At 52.7% G+C, this 20591-nt stretch overlaps 1 protein-coding gene across 4 annotated transcripts in view; it reads right to left on the reverse strand.

Annotated features, from left to right (window-relative positions):
* Positions 1 to 619: 619 nt before the first annotated feature.
* ARMC9 (armadillo repeat containing 9) overlaps positions 620 to 20591 on the reverse strand; it is a 188728-nt gene continuing 168756 nt past the window's right edge. For 2 of the 4 annotated variants that reach the window (XM_010362003.2, XM_030916894.1), the window contains exons 23-25: positions 17567 to 17696; positions 6372 to 6544; positions 620 to 4984 (exon numbers count right to left, since the gene is read on the reverse strand). In XM_010362003.2, the coding sequence (XP_010360305.2) occupies positions 4962 to 4984; positions 6372 to 6544; positions 17567 to 17696 (326 nt within the window). In that variant the 3' untranslated portion in view covers positions 620 to 4961. Of the gene's footprint in view, positions 4985 to 6371; positions 6545 to 14547; positions 14741 to 17490; positions 17697 to 20591 lie in introns of those variants that run through there. The other 2 variants (XM_030916895.1, XM_030916896.1) reach the window with 2 other exon arrangements.

The raw sequence follows: 20591 nt of genomic DNA on the forward strand, positions 1-20591 counted from the left end.
TATGCCTGTAATCCCAGCTACTTGGGAGGCTGAGGCAGGAGAATCACTTGAACCTGGGAGGTGGAGGTTGCAGTGAGCCGAGATCGTGCCATTGCACTCCAGCCTGGGCAACAGAGCGAGACTCCATCTCAAAAACAAAACAAAACAAAAACAGCAACAACAACAAAAAAAAGAAGTCCCCCCAAACGTAGTAATCAGCTCCGTGAGCTGTCCCAAACTGGCCACACAGCACTGCCTCCTGCCCAGGAGCCAGAGGACGGCCTGGTGGACTCCTTGCTCCCCAGCACCCCTCAGGATCACAGCTTTGAGGCCGTTGCTCCAGCCTCCCTTCTTAGAGCTCATGCCATCCACTTTCCTGCCTTCTCCGGGTCTCCCCTCTGACCTCAATGCCTTTGGCAACCAGCTCACTGCCTTGACAGGCACTGGTGCAGGCTGACCTCTGGCCAGTGCTCTAAGGAAACTGCTCTCAAGCTGGCCTCAGCCTGTTATCTTCTTCCCCATCTCCTCTACAGCCTGATCATGGCAACCGCCCTCCATCCCCTGCTTTCCTCCCTGGGTTCCAGAGCTTGCATCATTGGTCCTCCTCCTGCACCCCCAGTCCTCCTCCCTGCATCCCAAGTCCTCCTCCTCCTCCTTCCCTGAAACTCCTGCACCTGCCCTCTTCTTTCTCACCCCCCGGGTTCTATCCCGTTTCCTATTTCTCTAGTCCCCCTTCTGAGATCCCATCGACCCCCAGGCTTCAGTAGACAACTTAAGGAGATGACTCTGGACAGGGCTCTGTAGGCCTGACTTTTTGTTAATTTTGCAACCATTTCCTAGAAATGGTTGATGCTTCAACCTGGGGCTGGTGCTCCGGCCTGGACTGCGGCCATCCAAAAAGGCCAGAAATTCTCCCTAGAAGATGGATGGCAACTTGAAAGCCAGTGGGACTGTGTCTCCCCATCCTGACACACTGCAGCCCCAAAGAATATATTTGTTCAATTGAATCTAAATGGACAGGGTATACTACAATGGAAAAACAGCCCTAAAGGTTCAGTTCTGCAAAGTTCTGAACAGTATCTCTGTGGTAGATGGCAGCAGTATTGCCCCTGGTTCATTCGGGGTCCCTGTATCCACGTTCTTTCACACAGACTTGCGCCTTGGCCATGTGATCTGCTTTGGACAATGAGAGAATAGCGAACGTGGATATGAGGCTTGGGCTTGATTTCTCTTACTGCCATGGGAGCCCCGAGGCCACCATGTGAACAAGCCTAAGCTGGAGGAGAACTACGGGCTCAGCCAACAGCCCACTACCAGACATGAGTGAAGCCCCTGACTGCCCTCTGACCACAAGACACAGTTGAGTTCAGCCAAGCCCAGCAGAAGAATTGCCTGTCTGTGCCCAGCCCCCATCATTGATCCACATCATTATAAAGCTAATATATTTGTTGGTTTAAGCCACTAAGTTTCAGAGGTAGTTTGTTATATGCAAAAGCTAACCTAATCACTTCTTAGAACAGCATACCCCAAATAGTATCTAGAGAGATAAAGACAGGCAAACAGGCACACCACCAGTCACAGGCTGTGCTATCAGGCACTGTGGGAGGGTCAGAGGGATCCCCCAGATTCTAGGCCAGGATTAGAAAGAGGGGGGTGAGGTATTCACCTTGCATACAAAATTTAAAAGGATACCCCAAAACTCAGTACAAAGACAAATGATGTAATACTTCAATGCAATATTAAAAAAAAAAAAATCAAATTGGTATCTCTGGTCCATGTCCCAGCTGCCTATTTTGTAAATACAGTTTTATTAAAACTGGGGCTGGGATTAGGGTTAGACAAGCCAGGTGGGGTCGTCCAAGTACAGGGCCAGACTTGTTTTTATTTAAAACTTTGATATTTTATCACGGCTTTTTTTTTTTTTTTTTTTTGCATGAACTTTATTTGTTCATCTGGGTTTTTAATTTTTATTTTATTATTATTATTTTTTAGCTCTTTTGATTTGGGTCAAATCTTTCCTCACCTATTGACTAATCTCTGGGAGCTAACTGGATCTCAAACCTCCACCTGCCTATTAAAGTCCCCACCACAGGTCCTAATTTAAGCTCCTGCCAGACCGTTCCACCTTGCTGTTAATGCAGAAATGAGATCAAGTCCCACTCAGAAGAAACCAGAAGATACGAGGTAACCAGAGGGGTGGCTCAGCCTCCAGGGCAGAGGAACCATAATCCACCTGGGGCCTTACTATTTTCTAGAAGGTCCAAATATCCCTCTCTGTGGCTTCCCTTGGTAGTTTTCATGGGCAAATCTTAGGAGCCATCTGCTCGGATCTCCATCTGGAGATCTGACCTTTACGCAAGTTTATTTGTGTTTTCGATTTTTTCCCCTTAGACTTTGGTCATACCCATCCTCAGCAAGCTCATTGGAGCCAGTAGATAGTTGGAATATTTGTGAATAAGTTGTTGGTATTTTACAAAGTATATTTCTAGCTGTCAGCATTGGAATGCAGAGGCGTGCGCCCAGGAGTGGACTCTCCCAGGGTGTGGTGCAGAGGCCTGGGTGATATTTTCAGCACTTTCCCGGAAGAACCACCCATATCTCACCTGGTTTTTTTTTTTTTGACGGAGTCTCTGTCTGTCGCCCAGGCTGGAGTGTAGGGGCATGATCTCGGCTCACTGCAACCTCCGTCTCCCAGGTTCAAGCGATTCTTGTGCCTCAGCCTCCTCGAGTAGCTGGGATTACAGGTGCACACTACCACATCCAGCTAATTTTTTGTATTTTAGTAGAGACCGGGTTTCGCCATGTTGGCCAGGCTGGTCTTGAACTCCTGGAGGCCTCAAGTGATCCACCTGCCTTGGCCTCCCAAAGTGCTGGGATTATAGGTATGAGCCACTGCGCCCAGCCTAATCTCAGTGTATTCTGACCCTAATTTGGATAATACTCCCCACTTCTCTAAAAGACTATCTTTTCTCCTCAAACCATCAGACAACTCCAGATCAGACGTTAGCTCTTTGGTAGGCTCGAGGGAAAAGTAGTTGTTGACTTCATACGAGGTAGACACTGACCTGACCCCGATGATTCTCCCATCCCCTGGATTTCTGCTGCTCCCACACCAAGGGCGGGAAAGGCTGTGCCAGCCAGTGGCATCTGAGGAATCCGGAGGGGAGTGGACTTCTTGTGGGGAGCGAGAGAGATTTTTCCATTTCACTCCTTTGCTGTTCATCTGCAACCACTCTACACCTTTTCAAAGTCTCACCACGGAGGAGCAGCATTTGGGAACCCTGTACTTTTCCTCTGTCTGCACCACTGACACCAGGGGCGAGCTGTGTGTTTGCTCCCGAAGCCTCCAGGTCAAGTAAGGAGTTCAGAGAGGGCCTGGTGGCTGACAGGTCAGGACGGCAACCTTCTTCCCTGAGCACAGAGTGGCCTCACACATTTCCAGAGAACCAAGAGGTGGCTACCAGGCCAGTCACACGACAGTATCTAATGTGCCCAGCCTGGAGCCACTACCAAGAACTCACAAGATTAACCAGGGTCCTGGCCCTGGATGAGCTTCTGGCCATCTCTTGGGTAACCTGGCCTCCTGTTTGCCTCGTCTACCTGCGCTCCTGAGGCGTCAGGGGGCTGTGGAAAAATCCAGCGCTTAGCCTTTATTTACGACCACTGGGACCACAGAGATGTCCCCATTGAAGGGTCTGGTGGGCAGATCAGGTGCCTGGGGGAGGGCACATGATTTCTATCTGCTTTCCGTTTCCCTTCACACACACACACACACACACACACACACACACACACACACACACACACACACAGCATTAAATACTGATGGGTTTTATTTGATTTTAGAGCTTGGGTAACATCCAGGACACCTGTGACTTGCTGGTCCTGAAGGCAAACATCCTTCCTCTGTCCTAAGTCTGGACTCTGACGACAGCCCTGGTGAGGGGCGCACAGGCCTGCCCCGCGGGACGGGTCACTTTGCAGGTAGAGCTGTTTGTGTCTATGGTCCCGGTGCAGGGAGGGAGGCAGAAGGCGCTCCCTGGTCACACTGGTGACCTTTTTAAGGCCTTCAAAAAACGTGTGCAGAAGCACAGAGCTTTGAAGAGGGTGGAGCACACCATATTCTTTCTCAGATTTTTTTTTTTTTGGGGACGGAGTCTTGCTCTGTCGCCCAGGCTGGAGTGCAGTGACAAGATCTAGGCTCACTGCAAGCTCCGCCTCCCGGGTTCACGCCATTCTCCTGCCTCAGCCTTCCGAGTAGCTGTGACTACAGGCGCCCGCCACCACGCCCCGCTCATTTTTTTGTTTTTTTTTTAGTAGAGATGGGTTTTCACCGTGTTAGCCAGGATGGTCTCGATCTCCTGACCTCATGATCTGCGCACCTCGGCCTTCCAAAGTGATGGAATTATAGGCGTGAGCCACTGCGCCCGGCCTTCTTTCTCAGATTGTAACAGAGGAAGAAAACACCAACTTTGCTGCTGAGACGCAGGCTTGAGAAAAAAATGAGCTTTACCCTAAGTTCCTTCTGGGTCCTGGTAGTTGGTCTGAGTGAGGAGAGCTGGATTCAGCAGCCTTGGAAAGGCCCTGCTCCAGGCTGGCCTCACATTGTCATCCCACTGGGGCCTGGAGGGCCAGGGCTGCAAATCCAGCACCTGCTGTTTCTGGGGCCAGAAGATCTCCCGGGGGCAAAAGCCACCCCCTCTCCTGTGTGTGTGAAGGGTGAGCAGGAAATCCCCCTCTCCAGGACGCAGTTCCAGGCTCTCCCCAGCCCTCCTTGGTGGCTCTGCCCCAGGAGAAAGTGACCCGGCCGGTGGGGCTGCGATGGCCTTGGTCTGGTGCTGCCTGGAGAGCCGGCCTCCCCTCAGCTCCCAGAGCCTTGTGGACAACTGTCCCTTTACATCTATCACTGGCAGCTGCTACCAGCTGAGAGTGGGAAACTGGCTGGTCCTCCGGCAATGTGATGGGGACACCCGGGGACATCCTTACTTCCTGTGAGACTGGCTGCCTGGAGAGAAAGCCAGAGCAAGATGCCAGCGTTGTGCGGTCTCCGCACAGAATCCCCTCTGTCCCGCTCAGTCCCTCTTTCAGCCGGCTTAGAAGTGAGGGAACCTTCCCTCCCCCAGGTCGCCTGTTCTGTGGCCGGGGCTCGACTGGCAGGCCAGTTCTCTCCTCAGAGGAAGCAGGCCGTTTGGTGCGGGTCGCTCAGCCAGCTTTGCTGGCAACAGCTTACGTGTTCGTTGAGCCCACAGGACACACAACGCCCATGGCTAGCTGAGCCGTCCACACAGCGACCATGCTATGCTGCTAGATGTGGGGTCAGGCCAGCCGCTAGCTGCTGGTGTCACTGTCGCTATGAACTGGGGATCCCTGCCCCAGTGGCACCTTCCTCCTGGCTGAGCCGCCCCTGGATTTGCTGCATTTCCTCTGCCCCTGACCTGGGCTGCGGCTGGCTCGGCTGGGATTTTGGGCGTGTTTCCCAGTGGGAGGCGGGAGGGGTCCCAACCTGGCTCCCCAGCCATGGCCATTACCCCCACTTCCAACCCAGCATGTCCCCAGCTGACCAGAGGGCCCAGGGCCCGGCCAGGAAGGTAGTGGGGTGGGGCGGGCTGGGGGTGGCCACAGAAATGCGCATATCCTGAGCGGGACTCCTTTCATCCTGCCTGACCTTCTTTTGTTCTGTCCTTTTGTTTCCCCTGTGTTTTGGTAAAGCCCTCTAGAAAGGTTCAGCTCAGCTGGGGCATGGAGATGGAGGGGCTATCAACTGGCAGGGGCTGGAAGGGGACAGAGAAAGACAAAGAAGTTGTCCTTACAGTGAGCCTCAGGTGAGAGGGTGAGAGGGAGGCCCCAAGGAGAGAGTGGGGGCCCTTGGGCCCATCCCATTTGCAGGCCCTCTGACAGCCCCTCCATCCAGCCTGCAAGCAGACACCCGCTTCTGTTTGACCTGGGGGTGGCCTGATGGGCTGGGCCAGGCAGGGACACAGCGGCTGTACCAGGGGCTGGACCACCTTCCACCAGGGCAGGTCTGAGTTTCAGGGCTAACCCCAGGGCAGTAGGGCCAGCTCAGGGCCAAATCTATAAGCTCCACAGAGGGTAGGGGGAAGGGGCTTCTCTCTCAGTGACCTGCCTGGAAGTCTCACTCCTCAGCTTGAGTTTGAGTCACTGAGGCCAAAGGGAATTTAATAGGAAGGAAGATTCATGCAGAACCTGTCCCTGGAGGAAAGGAAGCCACCTGCTGGGGCCTGTTTGTGTTTGGAAGGGAAGCAGGCCTTCTCCCCTTCTGGCCTGGCCTGGCACACACAGGAGCACGGGGCCAAACACAGCAGCAAAATGCCCTTCCCTCCGGGTTGGCGGGTAGCCAGCCTCCCATGCCAGCGGGACCCAGGCTGACTTACTCGGCAGGACCCTTGTAGAGGTCGTTGTGGAGCTGGGGCGGCTGGCCTGCTGGGGGCCACACGAAGAGAACAGAGGGGCCAGAATTGACACCTTTGCCTTGGGTAGGTTCCAGTCCAGCATCTCTGGAGTGCCGGGGGCCCGGGGCTTGCAGGTGAAGGCTGATGCACATTCCCTAGAACAAAACGTGCAACCTGGAGTCCCAGCTACTACAGTGTTATAAACTACAGGAGGGGCCGGGTGGGGTGGCTCCCACCTGTAATCCCAGCACTCTGGGAGGCCAAGGCGGATGAATCACCTGAGGTCAGGAGTTCGAGACCAGCGTGGCCAACATGGTGAAACCCCATCACTACTAAAAATACAAAAATTAGCTGGGCGGGGTGGCGGGTGCCTGTAATTCCAGCTCCTCAGGAGGCTGAGGCATGAGAACCCCTTGAACCTGGGAGGAGGTTGCAGTGAGCCAAGACTGCACCATTGCACTCCAGTCTGGGCGACAAGAGTGAAATTCCGTCTCAAAAAAAAAAAAAAAAAAAAAAAAGAAAAGAAAAGAAAAAAGAAACTGGCCGAGGACGGTGGCTCACGCCTGTAATCTAACACTTTGGGAGGCAGAGGCAGGTGGATCACCCGAGGTCAGGAGTTCGAGACCAGCCTGACCAATATGATGAGACCCCGCCCCCCGTCTCTACTAAAAATACAAAAATCACCCAGGCATGGTGGCAGACACCTGTAGTCCCAGCTAGTCAGGAAGCTGAGACAGGAGAATTGCTTAAGCCTGGGAGGCAGAGGTTGCAGTGAGCCAAGATCATGCCACTGCACTCCAGCCTGGGTGACAGAGCAAAACTCCGTTTCAAAATAAATAAATAAATAAATGAATAAATAAATAAATAAATAAGAAATCACAGGAAGAAGGAGACAATGGGCATAGGGTGGGGAAATGCAGGCACCAATGGGAAAGAAGCTTGAGGTCCTGTGCCATGGAGCTTGGGGTCCGGCCCCACTGCTCTCCATAAGGTGACTGCATGGGGGTTCCCTGACACCTTGGGAGCCTCAGTTTCCCTGCCTGTAAAATGTCTAAGGAAGAGCTGTGAGAATTCAGTGAGGTCATATCCTGGGCCCAGTTGTTAGGACCCCTTAGATGGAGGTATGGTTCTGGGGAGTAGGACTTGGGAGGAGACTGTGGGATTCTTTTGGTTTGATTTGTTTCTATATGCCTTTTTTTACATTGATAATATACCACTTTAATAATGAGAAAAATAAGCCAGGCGCAGTGGCTCACGCCTGTAATCCCAGCACTTTGGGAGGCCAAGGCGGGCAGATCACGAGGTCAGGAGATCGAGACCAGCCTGGCCAGCATGGTAAAACCCTGTCTCTACTAAAAATACAAAAAATTAGCCAAGCATGGTGGTGCGCACCTGTAATCCCAGCTATTCGGGAGGCTGAGGCAGGAGAATCACTGGGAGGTGGAGGTTGCAGGGAGCCAAGACTGTGCCACTGCACTACAGTCTGGGCGACAGAGTGAGACTCTGCCTCAAAAAAAAAAAAAAAAAAAAAAAAATACACACACACACACACACACACACACACATATATATAAAATAATTAAAAAAAAAATACTTACATCTGAAAAGTCTCCAAATCCAAATTGGAAAACAGTGGTATACAAACTGCTCATACTTTTTAGGTAAGAAGTCTTCAAACTAGGTTTAATAGTAGGGATTTAGCCCTATTATTATTATTATTATTATTTTAATTGCAACATAGCTGGGTGTGGTGGCTCATGCCTGTAATCCTGGCACTTTGGGAGGCTGAGACAGGTAGATCGCTTGAGCTCAGGGGTTCGAGACTAGACTGGGCAACATGGCGAAATCCCATCTCTACAAAAAAAATACAAAAATTAGCTGGGCATGGTGGCACGTGCCTGTAGTCCCAGCTACTTGGGAGGCTGAGGCAGGAAGATCACTTGTGCCTGGGAGGTCAAGGCTGCAGTGAGCCTTGTTCACACCATGGCCCTCCAACCTGGGCAACAAAGTGTGACCCTGTCTCAAAAATTAAAATTTTTGTATCACTCATAACACTACTCCCCTAAATATTTTCCACATTCTACCTTTTGCCTATGTGACATTGTTGCTTACTTGCAGGTACAGTAACAGGCTCCCGTTACCACTCTGCTTTTATGAGTCTCACCCCACCCTCTCCACACGTCCACGCAGACTGTTGTTAGCATTTACAAGAGTTTGGTATTATTTCTTCTGATTTATACACTCGGATTTAATAAATGGATGTTCTGCTTTTCTTTCATTCATTTTTTTTTTTTTTTTTTTGAGACGGATTCTTGCTCTGTCGCCCAGGCTGGAGTGCAGTGGCCAGATCTCGGCTCACTGCAAGCTCTCTGCCTCCCGGGTTTACGTCATTCTCCTGCCTCAGCCTCCCAAGTAGCTGAGACTACAGGCACCGCCACCTCGCCCAGCTATTTTTTTTTTTTTTTTTTTTTTGTATTTTTTAGTAGAAATGGGGTTTCACTGTATTAGCCAGGATGGTCTCGATCTCCTGACCTCGTGATCCACCTGCCTCGGCCTCCCAAAGTGCTGGGATTACAGGCTTGAGCCACCGCGCCCGGCCTCTTTCATCCATTGATAGAGCTCATGTGTGCTGAGAATTCTGCTAGGGGCCGGATCAGAGATCAGGATGCATTTCCTGATGGGATGAGTTCACAGATACACGGGGCTATCTGACCAGGGAACTGGGTTGTAAAATCATTACATGAAAGCTTTGCTGATGTTTTTACACATACAAAGGAGCTTTGTACATGGTCTAGTGGTCTAGTGAGGTGGCTTCTTTTTTAAACTGATACATAATTGTACATATTTATGGGGTACAGTGTGATATTTTGATGCAGGTATAATGTGTGTAACCATCAAATGAGGTGTTTTAATATTATTTGGTTCAAATTTTTTTTTTTTTTTTTTTTTTTTTTTTGAGACGGAGTCTCGCTCTGTCGCCCAGGCTGGAGTGCAGTGGCCGGATCTCAGCTCACTGCAAGCTCCGCCTCCCAGGTTCACGCCATTCTCCTGCCTCAGCCTCCCGAGTAGCTGGGACTACAGGCGCCCGCCACCTCGCCCGGCTAGTTTTTTGTATTTTTTAGTAGAGACGGGGTTTCACCGTGTTAGCCAGGATGGTCTCGATCTCCTGACCTCGTGATCCGCCCGTCTCAGCCTCCCAAAGTGCTGGGATTACAGGCTTGAGCCACCACGCCCGGCCGGTTCAAATTTTTATGTTTTACTATTCATATTTTGACATTATTATTATAATAGTTAACTTATTTTATCTTTTTTTTTTTTTTTTGAAATGGAGTTTTGCTTTTGTTGCTCAGGCTGGAGTGCAATGGTGCGATCTCGGCTCACTGTAACCTCTGCCTCCTGGGTTCAAGTTCTCGTGACTCAGCCTCCCGAGTAGCTGGGATTACAGGCATGCACCAGCACGCCCGGCTAATTTTTGTATTTTTAGAAGAGACGGGGTTTCACAATGTTGGCCAGGCTGGTCTCAAACTCCTGACCTCAGGGGATCTACCCACCTCTGCTTCCCAAAGTGCTGGGATTACAGGTATGAGCCACCATGCCCGGCCAGTTAACTTATTTTAAATTGTAGTAAAATATCCACAATATTTACCATCTTTAGCATTTTTAAGTGTAGCCCTGCCATATTTTAAGAAGGAACAACAGAAAACCTAGTAAAAATGACTCACATGAATGCGGTACTATTCCCGGCAGTGGTAAGGGCAGGGGTTAGTGCTGGGTTAGCCCCAGGACCATCACATGGTCTTGGGGGCAGGGCAGCCAGCACCAGCTAGCCTGGGAGGCAGCCCTCAAAGGCAGCCAGGGCCCCCCAGGGTTGGAGGAGCTGGCTGTGCAAGTCCAGGAGGGATAACTGGCTTCCATATGGCGCCTTAAAGCCAATGGGCAGCAAGGTCAAGTTGCAGGGTCAGGGTCAGCTGAGGCGAGTCAACAAGAAGCCCAGGGAAAGAAAGCCTGGGCAGCAGGGCCCAGGACTACGTGACCTCCCACCCCAAGGATAACCGGAAGAGGACACCATCATTTTGGAGAGCAATTTGGCACGGGGTATCAAAGTCCTTATGTGGGCCGGGCACGGTGGCTCAAGCCTGTAATCCCAGCACTTTGGGAGGCCGAGACGGGCGGATCACGAGGTCAGGAGATCGAGACCATCCTGGCTAACACGGTGAAACCCCGTCTCTACTAAAAATACAAAAACTAGCCGGGCGAGGTGGCGGGCGCCTGTAGTCCCAGCTACTCGGGAGGCTGAGGCAGGAGAATGGCGTAAACCCGGGAGGCGGAGCTTGCAGTGAGCTGAGATCCGGCCACTGCACTCCAGCCCCGGCGACAGAGTGAGACTCTGCCTCAAAAAAAAAAAAAAAAAAAAAAGTCCTTATGTGATAGTCATTACAAATAATTTTTTAAAATTTGTTTTGCTTTTTTGTTTCGAGATGTAGTCTCGCTCTGTTACCCAGGCTGGAGTGCAGTGGCGCGATCTTGGCTCACTGCAACCTCCACCTCCCTGGTTCAAGCGATTCTCCTGCCTCAGCCTCCCCAGTAGCTGGGACTACAGGCACATGCCACCACACCCGGCTAATTTTTGTATTTTTAGTAGAGACGGGTTTTCACCATGCTGGCCAGGATGGTCTTGATCTCCTGACCTCGTGATCCACCCACCTCGGCCTCCCGAAAGTGCTGGGATTACAGGCATGAGCCACTGCGGCTGGCCCAATTTTTAAAATTGTATTTTTTTTTTAGAGGTGGGGTTTCGCTAATGTTGCCCAGGCTGGCTTTACACTCCTGGCCTCAAGAGATGCTCCCACCTTGGCCTCCCACAGTGCCAGGATTACAGGCATGAGCCACCATGCCTGGCCCATAATGGTTATTTTTATGGGCCAGGCATGGTGGCCCAATTGGCTGGGCCATGGTGCCCAGATATTAGGTCAAATATTATTCTAGATGTTTGTGTGAAGTTCTGTTTTGGACAAGATGAACGTTTAAATCAGTGGGCTCTGAGTGAGGCAGATCACCCTCCATAACATGAGTGCCCCATCCAGTCAGCTGAAGGCCATAACAGAAAAAGACTGGCATTCCCTGAGCAAGAAGGGGTTCTGCCAGCTGATGGCCTTTGGACCTGAACTGCAACTCTCCCCTGACTCTCCCATCAGATTTTGCACTTGCCAAGCCTCTCCAATCACATGAGTCAGTTCCCTAAAATCAGCCTCTCTGTTTCCCCGGAGAGTCCTAACTAATACACCTTAAGGCTGCCCCCCTCCCCCTAGGACATGACTGTGAGGGGTGGGAATGAGCCTCCTCAGACTGGGGCTCCCACTGGCTGGCCCCTCCCAATGGCACTGGAGAAAATAGCCCTCGTGGCCAGGCGTGGTGGCTCACGCCTGTAATCCCAGCACTTTGGGAAGCCGAGGTGGGTGGATCACCTGAGGTCAGGAGTTCGAGACCAGCCTGGCCAACATAGTGAAACCCCGTCTCTACTAAAAATACAAAAATCAGCTGGGGGTGGTGGCGCATGCCTGTGATCCCAGCTACTCAGGAGGCTGAGGCAGGAGAATCATCTGAACCCAGGTGGTGGAGGTTGCAGTGAGCTGAGATCACACCATTGCACTCCAGCCTGGCCAACAGGGCGAGACTACGTTTCAAAAAAAAAAAGAAAGAAAGTGGCCCTCAGCAGAGCATCGGGGAGCTGTCCCTTCACCCGGCAGAGCCCACCCCGTGAGGCAGTCTGACCACCTTGGGGGCTGCTGCAGGCGGTGCCTGTGTGGACCTAGGAGGCTAGGCCCCTGTCATTGGACGCTCCAGCCGCTCTGGGAAGGATGCAGTGGGAGGTGGGGTGTATTGCTGTTGGTAAGTGTCAGCTGAGCCTCCAGTGGCCTCAGGGCCCGCCATCCCCCCAGCATGGTGAGCTCAGCAGCCTGGAGGCAGCCAGGAGCCAGGGCCAGGAAATGGTGCTGGTCTGGCCCGAGATGAGGCCAGATTAGGGCAGAGCAGAGAAACCATGTGGAAAGGAAGTCCAGGACGGCAGTCACCTATGACATACGGGAAGTCATGTGCCGCAGAAACGCATGGGAGTGGGTCCTGGCAAAAATGTAAAGGGTGATATACGGGAAAGTTGGGAGGCGCTCTGCAAGGTAGGTGATTGTTGATTAGAGCAGCCTGGCCCTTATAGAATCTCAGCTTATCAACAGGAACATTGTGTTGAGAGGGAAGAGCCATAACATGCCTCGGGAGATGCTGAATCTTTCCCTGTGTTTGGAATGCTGCTGAGTCATAATCCGGCTGCTGAGCATCACCCAGCAGAGGATCCTGTGTCCCTTCTGTTTGCATTAAGGCCAAACAAAAGCATTCAGGGCCCCTAGGCGACTCTGCCCAGAGGGTTCATAACTGGCTCTCAGTTATTGCTGCAGACATTTCATCTGGGTGATGAGAAAACCCAGAAAGGGGCAGAGGTGGGGAAATGGGCCAGAACAGAATATACCAGATAAAGGCAGATAGGAACCAGCTGCACACGTAGCTCCCGTGCCGTGGGCACACATTGGGCTACACGTCTCAGGCTCCTCGGCCTCCTGAGGCTTCATGTGTCGTTTTTGTTTTTTTTTTTTTTTTTTGAGACACAGTCTTGCTCTGTCACCCAGGCTGGAGTGCAGTGGCACGATCTTGGCTCACTGCAACCTCTGCCTCCTGGGTTCAAGCGATTCTCCTGCCTCAGCCTCCAAAGTAGCTGGGATTACAGGCATGCACCACCATGCCTGGCTAATTTTTGTATTTTTAGTAGAGACAGGGTTTCACCATGTTGGTCAGGCTGGTCTCAAACTCCTAACTTCAGGGGATCCGCCCACCTCGGCCTCCCAAAGTGCTGGGATTACAGGCGTGAACATGTGTTGTTTCTTTTTTTTTTTTTGAGGCGGAGTCTCGCTCTGTCGCCCGGACTGGAGTGCAGTGGCCAGATCTCAGCTCACTGCAAGCTCCGCCTCCCGGGTTTACGCCATTCTCCTGCCTCAGCCTCCCGAGTAGCTGGGACTACAGGCGCCCGCCACCTCGCCTGGCTAGTTTTTGTATTTTTAGTAGAGACGGGGTTTCACCGTGTTAGCCAGGATGGTCTCGATCTCCTGACCTCGTGATCCGCCCGTCTCGGCCTCCCAAAGTGCTGGGATTACAGGCTTGAGCCACCGCGCCCGGCCCGTGTTGTTTCTTTAGCTGGATGCATGAATGTGTCATTGGGAGCTGCTGTCCATCCACAGGGACAAACGTGAGGGGAAAGGCATACATGTAGACATATGTGCAATCTCTTCTCATTTTAAAAAAGTCATAGCACTTGCAGAATAATCACTTCTCATCTGTGGCAGGACAGGATCTTTGACATTTGCTCCTGATCGTGTCCTGGGCCTGGGTGCGAGGAGCTCCTCAGACAGAGCCCCCTCCCTCACCTGTCCTCAGGCCACGTGGAGGTGAACTTCCAGGCACAAGCACCTGGCACCCGGCTGGCGCTGCTCTTCTGGAGTGGCAGAGCCATGCTGAGAAGGACCGACAGGTGACAGTCAAGGCAGCCCTGCCATCACCTTCCTGCACATTCCGGGGTGCAAGTCAGCCTCTGTGGACTGACATACTTCGTGGGGAGCACTTGGGCTCTTCGCAGGATAAATGCATTTCTTTCTTAATTTAAATACATCTTTAAAGCCTGATCAACATTAGTTTTCTCCTGCTACTTAATCTAAGGAGTCTAAGAAGCTGACCAAGGAAAAGGAAAATTTCCCCACGGGGGTTGGGGGAAGGTAGTACGATTGTAGGGTCTGGGCTTTTTTTTTTTTTTTTGAGACGGAGTCTCACTCTGTCATCCAGGCTGGAGTGCAATGGCGCAATCTCGGCTCACTGCAACTTCGGCTTCCCAGTTCAAGCGATTCTCCTGCCTCAGCCTCCCGAGTAGCTGGGACTACAAGCACGCGCCACCACGCCCAGCTAATTTTTGTATTTTTAGTAGAGACAGGGTTTCACCATGTTGGCCAGGATGATCTTTATCTCTTGACCTCGTGGTCCACCCACCTCGGCCTCGCAAAGTGCTGGGATTACAGGTGTGAGCCACCACGCCTGGCAGGTCTGGACTTTTATTCCCTAGCCTCCAAGAAAGCAATTTTACAGCAAGACAGTTGCTGGAATTCACTGGAACAGAGCTTGAGTGGCCATTAGCCTTAAAACACCTGAAAGCTGAGCTAAGTAACCAGCGCCATCATTCAGTCTACCACTGACTCAGACCTCTGTCCCAGGGGCTTCCTGCCCATCTACCAATTCCTCTTCTGGGTGTGAGACCTCACCTGAAAGAGCAAGAGAACAGAGCTCAGGGAAGTTGAGGGGACATACGTTCCCCACCAAAGCCACATAGAGAACCACTCTTTCTCCCTTTCTCCCACTTGTTCATCAACAGGTACTCTGACCACCTAGGCCAGGTGCAGGAGCACAGCGCAGATGCTCTGCACTCCTGGCACACTCCCTGCAGCCATGCATTTCCTGCACTCCTGGCACACTCCCTGCAGCCCTGCACTTCCTGAATACCTTGCACACTGTGCACACTCCTGCATGCCCTACATTCCCCGTACACCCAGCAGGCCCTGCACACTCTCTATACCCTGGACACTGTGCTTGTCTCTGAGGCAGTGAGAGGCAGCCACATGACAACACAGTGGGGTCTCCCCACAGTCTCATGGAGGGACTCTGGCTCCTGTGAGTCTGGCAGAAGGGCGTGACCCACACTTTGGGGTCAGGCAGGAGGAAGGGATGCTTAGCTGAGACCTGAATTGGGGCTGAAGCCAGCCTGACAAGAGATGGCCTCTTGTCATTTAGAATATTATGGCATTCTAGATGAGGTATACCATATACATATGAGGTATATATATATCTCTCTCATCTAGAATGCCGTAATATTCCAGATGATGTTGCCAGTGAGGGAGGAAGGGGGAGATGGAACAACTTGTACTTCTCCCTCTTTCCATCCTATTCTTCCTCATACTGAACCCCTAGGCTTAAAATAAGAGCTGGCTTTAGTGACTGACACCAAGAGGAGAGCACCTCTAGGCTGGACCCTGGGGGGTCTTTGTGCCCAACAGAATCTTGGGGGGCCAGTTAGGCAACCCTACTTGATGTAATGAGGTCTCTCGGGGTCGGCTGCCTACCTACTGTGAAAACAGTTCTTTCTGGGGAGAGAGGGCTGTCCTGGTGGAGAGCCTCAGAAATGAACTCAGCATTTGCAGGAAGTAAAAAGAAGCGGCCTACACCGGAAGGGCATGTTTGGCCTGGCTGAACCACAGGGGAGGATCCAGTCTGGACCGGCAGCATGAGAGAGCTTTGGCCCACCCCTCAGCGGTCTCTCATTTTGAGTCCCCATTTCAGGGGGATGCTGAGAGCCTGAGAACCCCTGGTCTGGCAGATGAGCTCCTCTTCAGGCACAGGGAGAGGGGAGGCCCAGGTAGGAGAGGTCAGTCCCTGGGTCCCCAGGCAGGTTGGCAGTGGGACTGGAGGAGTCCAGAGGCTTGGCCCCTCCCCAAGTAATGCGGCCACCTTTGACACCTCTGCTTCTTAGCTAGGACTGTCCCCACCCTTCCCTAGCCTAGGTCCTCAAGTCCTTCCCATCCTTCCCACAGTTCCAATTCGGCTTCTAGCCCATCCCCACCCAAGGAAGCTCAGCACTCATCTGCACCCCTTTCTCCTGCATCCTCCTCCTGTCTGCCACTCCCCATTGATTTCTCCTTCTGCCTCTTTCTCTCTCTCTGATTTTCTCCACCAGTGGGTGCAGGTTCTGCTCGGTCTTCCTGCCTGTCCTCTCCCGGGGCCCCCAGAACTAAGCTGAGCCTGCTCCAGCCCCATATTTCACCGCAGGAGGCTGGCTTCCTTCACGGCCAGGAGGAAGTGGTGAGAGGCAACTGGCATGCCTAGGGTCAGGGACAGGCAGCGTCTGAGACCCAGGCCAGGCCCCTCTCCCTGAACAGGTTTCTCCAGATCCAAAAGAAAGAGCTGGTGAGATTGGAAAGGTCCTTTCTAGACCCTAAAGAAGCCCTAATAGCCGGGCGCGGTGGCTCACGCCTGTAATCCCAGCACTTTGGGAGGCCGAGGCGGGCGGATCACGAGGTCAGGAGATCGAGACCACGGTGAAACCCCGTCTCTACTAAAAATACAAAAAATTAGCCGGGCGCGGTGGCGGGCGCCTGTAGTCCCAGCTACTAGGGAGGCTGAGGCAGGAGAATGGCATGAACCCGGGAGGCGGAGCTTGCAGTGAGCCGAGATCGCGCCACTGAACTCCAGCCAGGGGGACAGAGCGAGACTCCGTCTCAAAAAAAAAAAAAAAAAAAAAAAAAAAAAAAAAAAAAAAAGAAGCCCTAATAACCCACAGGGCCAGTCTGTGCTCACGTGGTACAGTGGAAGACAGGACACTGTTAATAACCCACAGGGCCAGTCTGTGCTCACGTGGTACAGTGGAAGAGAGGACACTGTTTTTGTTTTTCTTCTGCTTGGGGGTCCAGTTTCTTCTTCTTCCTTTTTTTCATTTATTTATTTATTTATTTATTTATTTATTTATTTATTTATTTATTTGAGACAGGGTCTCACTATGTTGCCCAGGCTAGTTTCAAACTCCTGGGCTCAAGCAATCCTCCTGCTGCCTCGGCCTCCCAAAGTGCTGGGATTACAGGCGTGCACCACCATACCCCAGCCTGGAGGCCCAGTTTCTGTTTCAGGAAGTGACCTCTGAGCCAACCCGTTTACTCACCTCCTTCTCCATCTTTCTGCCCTCCAGCCCACCTCCTCCAAATGCAAAAAGCTAAGACAGGACACTGTCCTTAAGTCACCCCATCACACAGCCCCGGACATGTCCGCCTGGCAATTCTGAAAACTAGTCCTGTGCGCATGCTTCTGAGTGCTGTGTCCTTCCCGTCTGACTGACGGCTCTCAAGCAGCACAGCCCTCCGAGGGTGGCCAGGAGTGGTAGCTGCACTTCACCGGGAATCCTGACGCTGCTCCTTGGCTTCCCCTGTCAGATGGTGGGCCTCAGAGGAGCCTTCCAGGTCTCCTGGGTGCTCTGCATCCGGCGTGGGGCACCCGCTCCCAGAGCACCGAGAGTAAGGTTCGAGGTCTGGTGACATCCCCCTTACCTGGTGGTCTCTCCACTGCCTGGGTCCGGGGTCGCCTTCCTTGGCTGGCGGGAGGTCCCCGTGGGAGCCGGGTGAGGCTCCTCCTGGCATGCTCTTGGGAGCCACTCTCCTGGCTTGGCGTTGATGGCTGCTGGGGAGGAGGAGAGAAAGTTCAGTTCACATGTGCTGTGGAGCCCCTCTAAGGATGCCCTCTCCTGGGCTGGGCTGGAAAGCCAAGAAAAGCACATACCCCAGGCCAGGCCCTGCGGGCTCCCTGGCGCCTGTGGCTTGGGATACTTGTTTACTCGTGCAGCCGGGAACTTGCCAGGCAGCGGGGGATGGCAGGCACACTGCTGGCGGCAACAGGCACAGCCCAGGGAGGTGCAGATCACCCTGGCCACTCAGCCTTCCTGGCACCCCTCAGCCTCTGGAAAGCCCTCAGAACGACGAACTGTCTCCCTGGGCCATGGCTAGGCACCTCCAGATGAAACGTGGAGGCACATTTGCTTATCTGAAACTCAAATGTAACTGGGTGGCGTGTAGTTTTATTTGCTAAAACCAACAACCTGAGAGGTAGGGTGCTTCTCACTGAGCAGCCCAAGGCTCCTTAACGCTGAACCCCTAAGTACACCCGGGATGGCCACCTTAATGCTGAACCCCTAAGCACACCCGGGGTGGCCAGGAAGTGCCCTCACTCCCAGTGACTGGTGCCATAGCTAATGCCCACCCGGAACCAGGCCACCTGGGATACACAGGAGCCCTTCACGGGGAAGCAGATGGAGAATCCTAGATAGCATCATAGCATACGGAGGGCTCCCCAGTGGCCTGGGGACAGATGTTCCTGCATCTCAGATGCCATGCACCCCTTCTCACACCCCACCTCTCCTCTCCTCCTACAGCTGAGGGGGGCCATGTCACTGCTGCAGTGATTGTAACAGAGGCTGCATCCGCAACTCCCTTAGGCCAAGCTCCTCTCAGCTCTTTCATTTTAGAAGCACCTCTGCGGCTTTGCAATGTGATCTATTTAATCTTAAATATAAAGGGATCTTCCCTGCAGGTTTCCCTGTAGCAAGGGGCTTTGACTTCCAGATAATTCTCTTTTGACCCAAATGAGAATCTATTTCTGATACCAGAACCCAGCGGGTGGCACTGGGCGGTCTCCACCTGTATCTGGGTCTAGAAATAGAGCTTCAGGACAGGTGGCACCTGCTCAATATGCTTAGAATAAGGCCGGGAGACAAAGCATAGGTGTACAAGAGAATACTTGAGTGAAGTCACACTGAATTGCTGGGCTACACGCAGGGGAACCCCACTACAATGCGTGGAGTCACAAAGCTGTGCCCACATCAGGAAGTCCTCTAGGACCAGGATCAGGAGCTTCCCAGGGTGTGTGAGGGTAGGGGACGGGGTGGTCATAAAAAGGAGGAACTGAGCTGGAGTGTCCTGAGACCATGAGGTGGTCTTGGTTCAACTGTCCCATTCTCCTCTCCTACTTCCTCCAGCACAGGACACACTGCAGACTTTCAGAGGTCCCACCGAGACCAGCCGAGCACGGTGGCTCACTCCTGTAATCTCAGCACTTTGGGAGGCTGGGGCAGGCAGATCACTTGAGGTCAGGAGTTCGAGACCAGCCTGGCCAACATGGTGAAACCCTGTCTCTACTAAAAATACAAAAATTAGCCGGGTATGGTAACACATGCCTGTAATCCCAGCTATTCAGGAGGGTGAGGCAGAGGAATCACCTGAACCTGGGAGGCGGAGTTTGCAGTGAGCCAAGATCGCACCACTGCACTCCAGCCTGGGCGAGAGAGTGAGACACCATCTCAAAAAAAAAAAAAAAAAAAAAGAACAAGAGACCCCCTAACTAAGAAAGCCAGGAGCCAGGAGATGGGGCAGCCATGGGTGTGCACCAGGGGCTTCCTGGGATAGTAGTATCTCTTGCCTGTTGGTCCATTTCAGACAGGGCTGGGCATTTTAACTCCCAGGGCTATGAAGTCCCAAGGCATGTGATTTTGATATTGAAGATAGTCCCGGTTGGTGGGGAAATGAGAATAGCTTTCCTCAGGCCAATGTTTTGCAAAATGCTAAGCCATATTATTGGCCTTTTCCCTTGGGAACTATTTCCTCCTGGCATTTGGGGCTGAGTCTTTTGCCTAGAATGTTCTTTCTGGCCCTGCGTTCAACCGATCAAGCAGTCTGAGGGTCCAACAGGTTCCCCCTCATGAGTTTTCCCTGCGGTGCTGACTGAACGCAAAGCGCAAAGGCTCTTCCTCAAGAAACTCAACGTGAAGGTGGGGGTTTCCACGGGGTGTCTGGGTGGGGCGTTAGTTCCCAGCACAGGCCAGACTCAGCAGCGAGCTGTGTGCAGGGAGACCTGTGGGGAGTACTGCCTGGGGCCAGGATGGGCCTAGGGCAAGGTGAGCGAGAGAAGGGAAGTGGAGGGGGCCCCATGCCTGTAATCCCAGCACTTCGGGAGGCTGAGGTGGGAGGATCGCTTGAGCCCAGGGGTTCAAGACTAGCCTGGGCAGCACAGAGAGACACCTCTGTCTACAATCAATCAATCAATCTATCAATCAATCAATTGAAGTGGAGGGGAGGGATGGAGAAGCAGGACTGTCTGGAGGAAGTCAGAGCAAGCTCCTGAGCAGGGAAGGAATGCAACAGAAGGCAGCGTGGCTCAGGGGTGCCCACGCCCAGCCCAGCACTGCCCGCTCTCTGCTCTCCCTGATGCTCATCCCCCTCCACATCACTCATCCCCTGGCTTAACGGGCTTAATCGCAGTCCCCTTATCTGCAGAGCCCAGATGGAGCACAGAAGCGGAGGCCTGTTTGCCATCTATCCCTTAGGCAGAGGCTGGTGACAGGACAGGGAGAGGGGCAGGGAGGCCAACTGGGGAGACGCAGCAGGCCGTGGGCAGGCCTGTCTGAAAGAAAGTAACTCAGAACGGGAATCTACTCCAGGCATGGCAAAGGCTTACTCATGACCTAGAGGAAACTTCACCTGGGGCTTGGTTTTTCCAAAGGAAGAACTTTTTGTCAAGTAAAAG

Source organism: Rhinopithecus roxellana, chromosome 14 (genome assembly GCF_007565055.1).
Source record: "Rhinopithecus roxellana isolate Shanxi Qingling chromosome 14, ASM756505v1, whole genome shotgun sequence".
NCBI classification, from domain to species: domain Eukaryota; kingdom Metazoa; phylum Chordata; class Mammalia; order Primates; family Cercopithecidae; genus Rhinopithecus; species Rhinopithecus roxellana.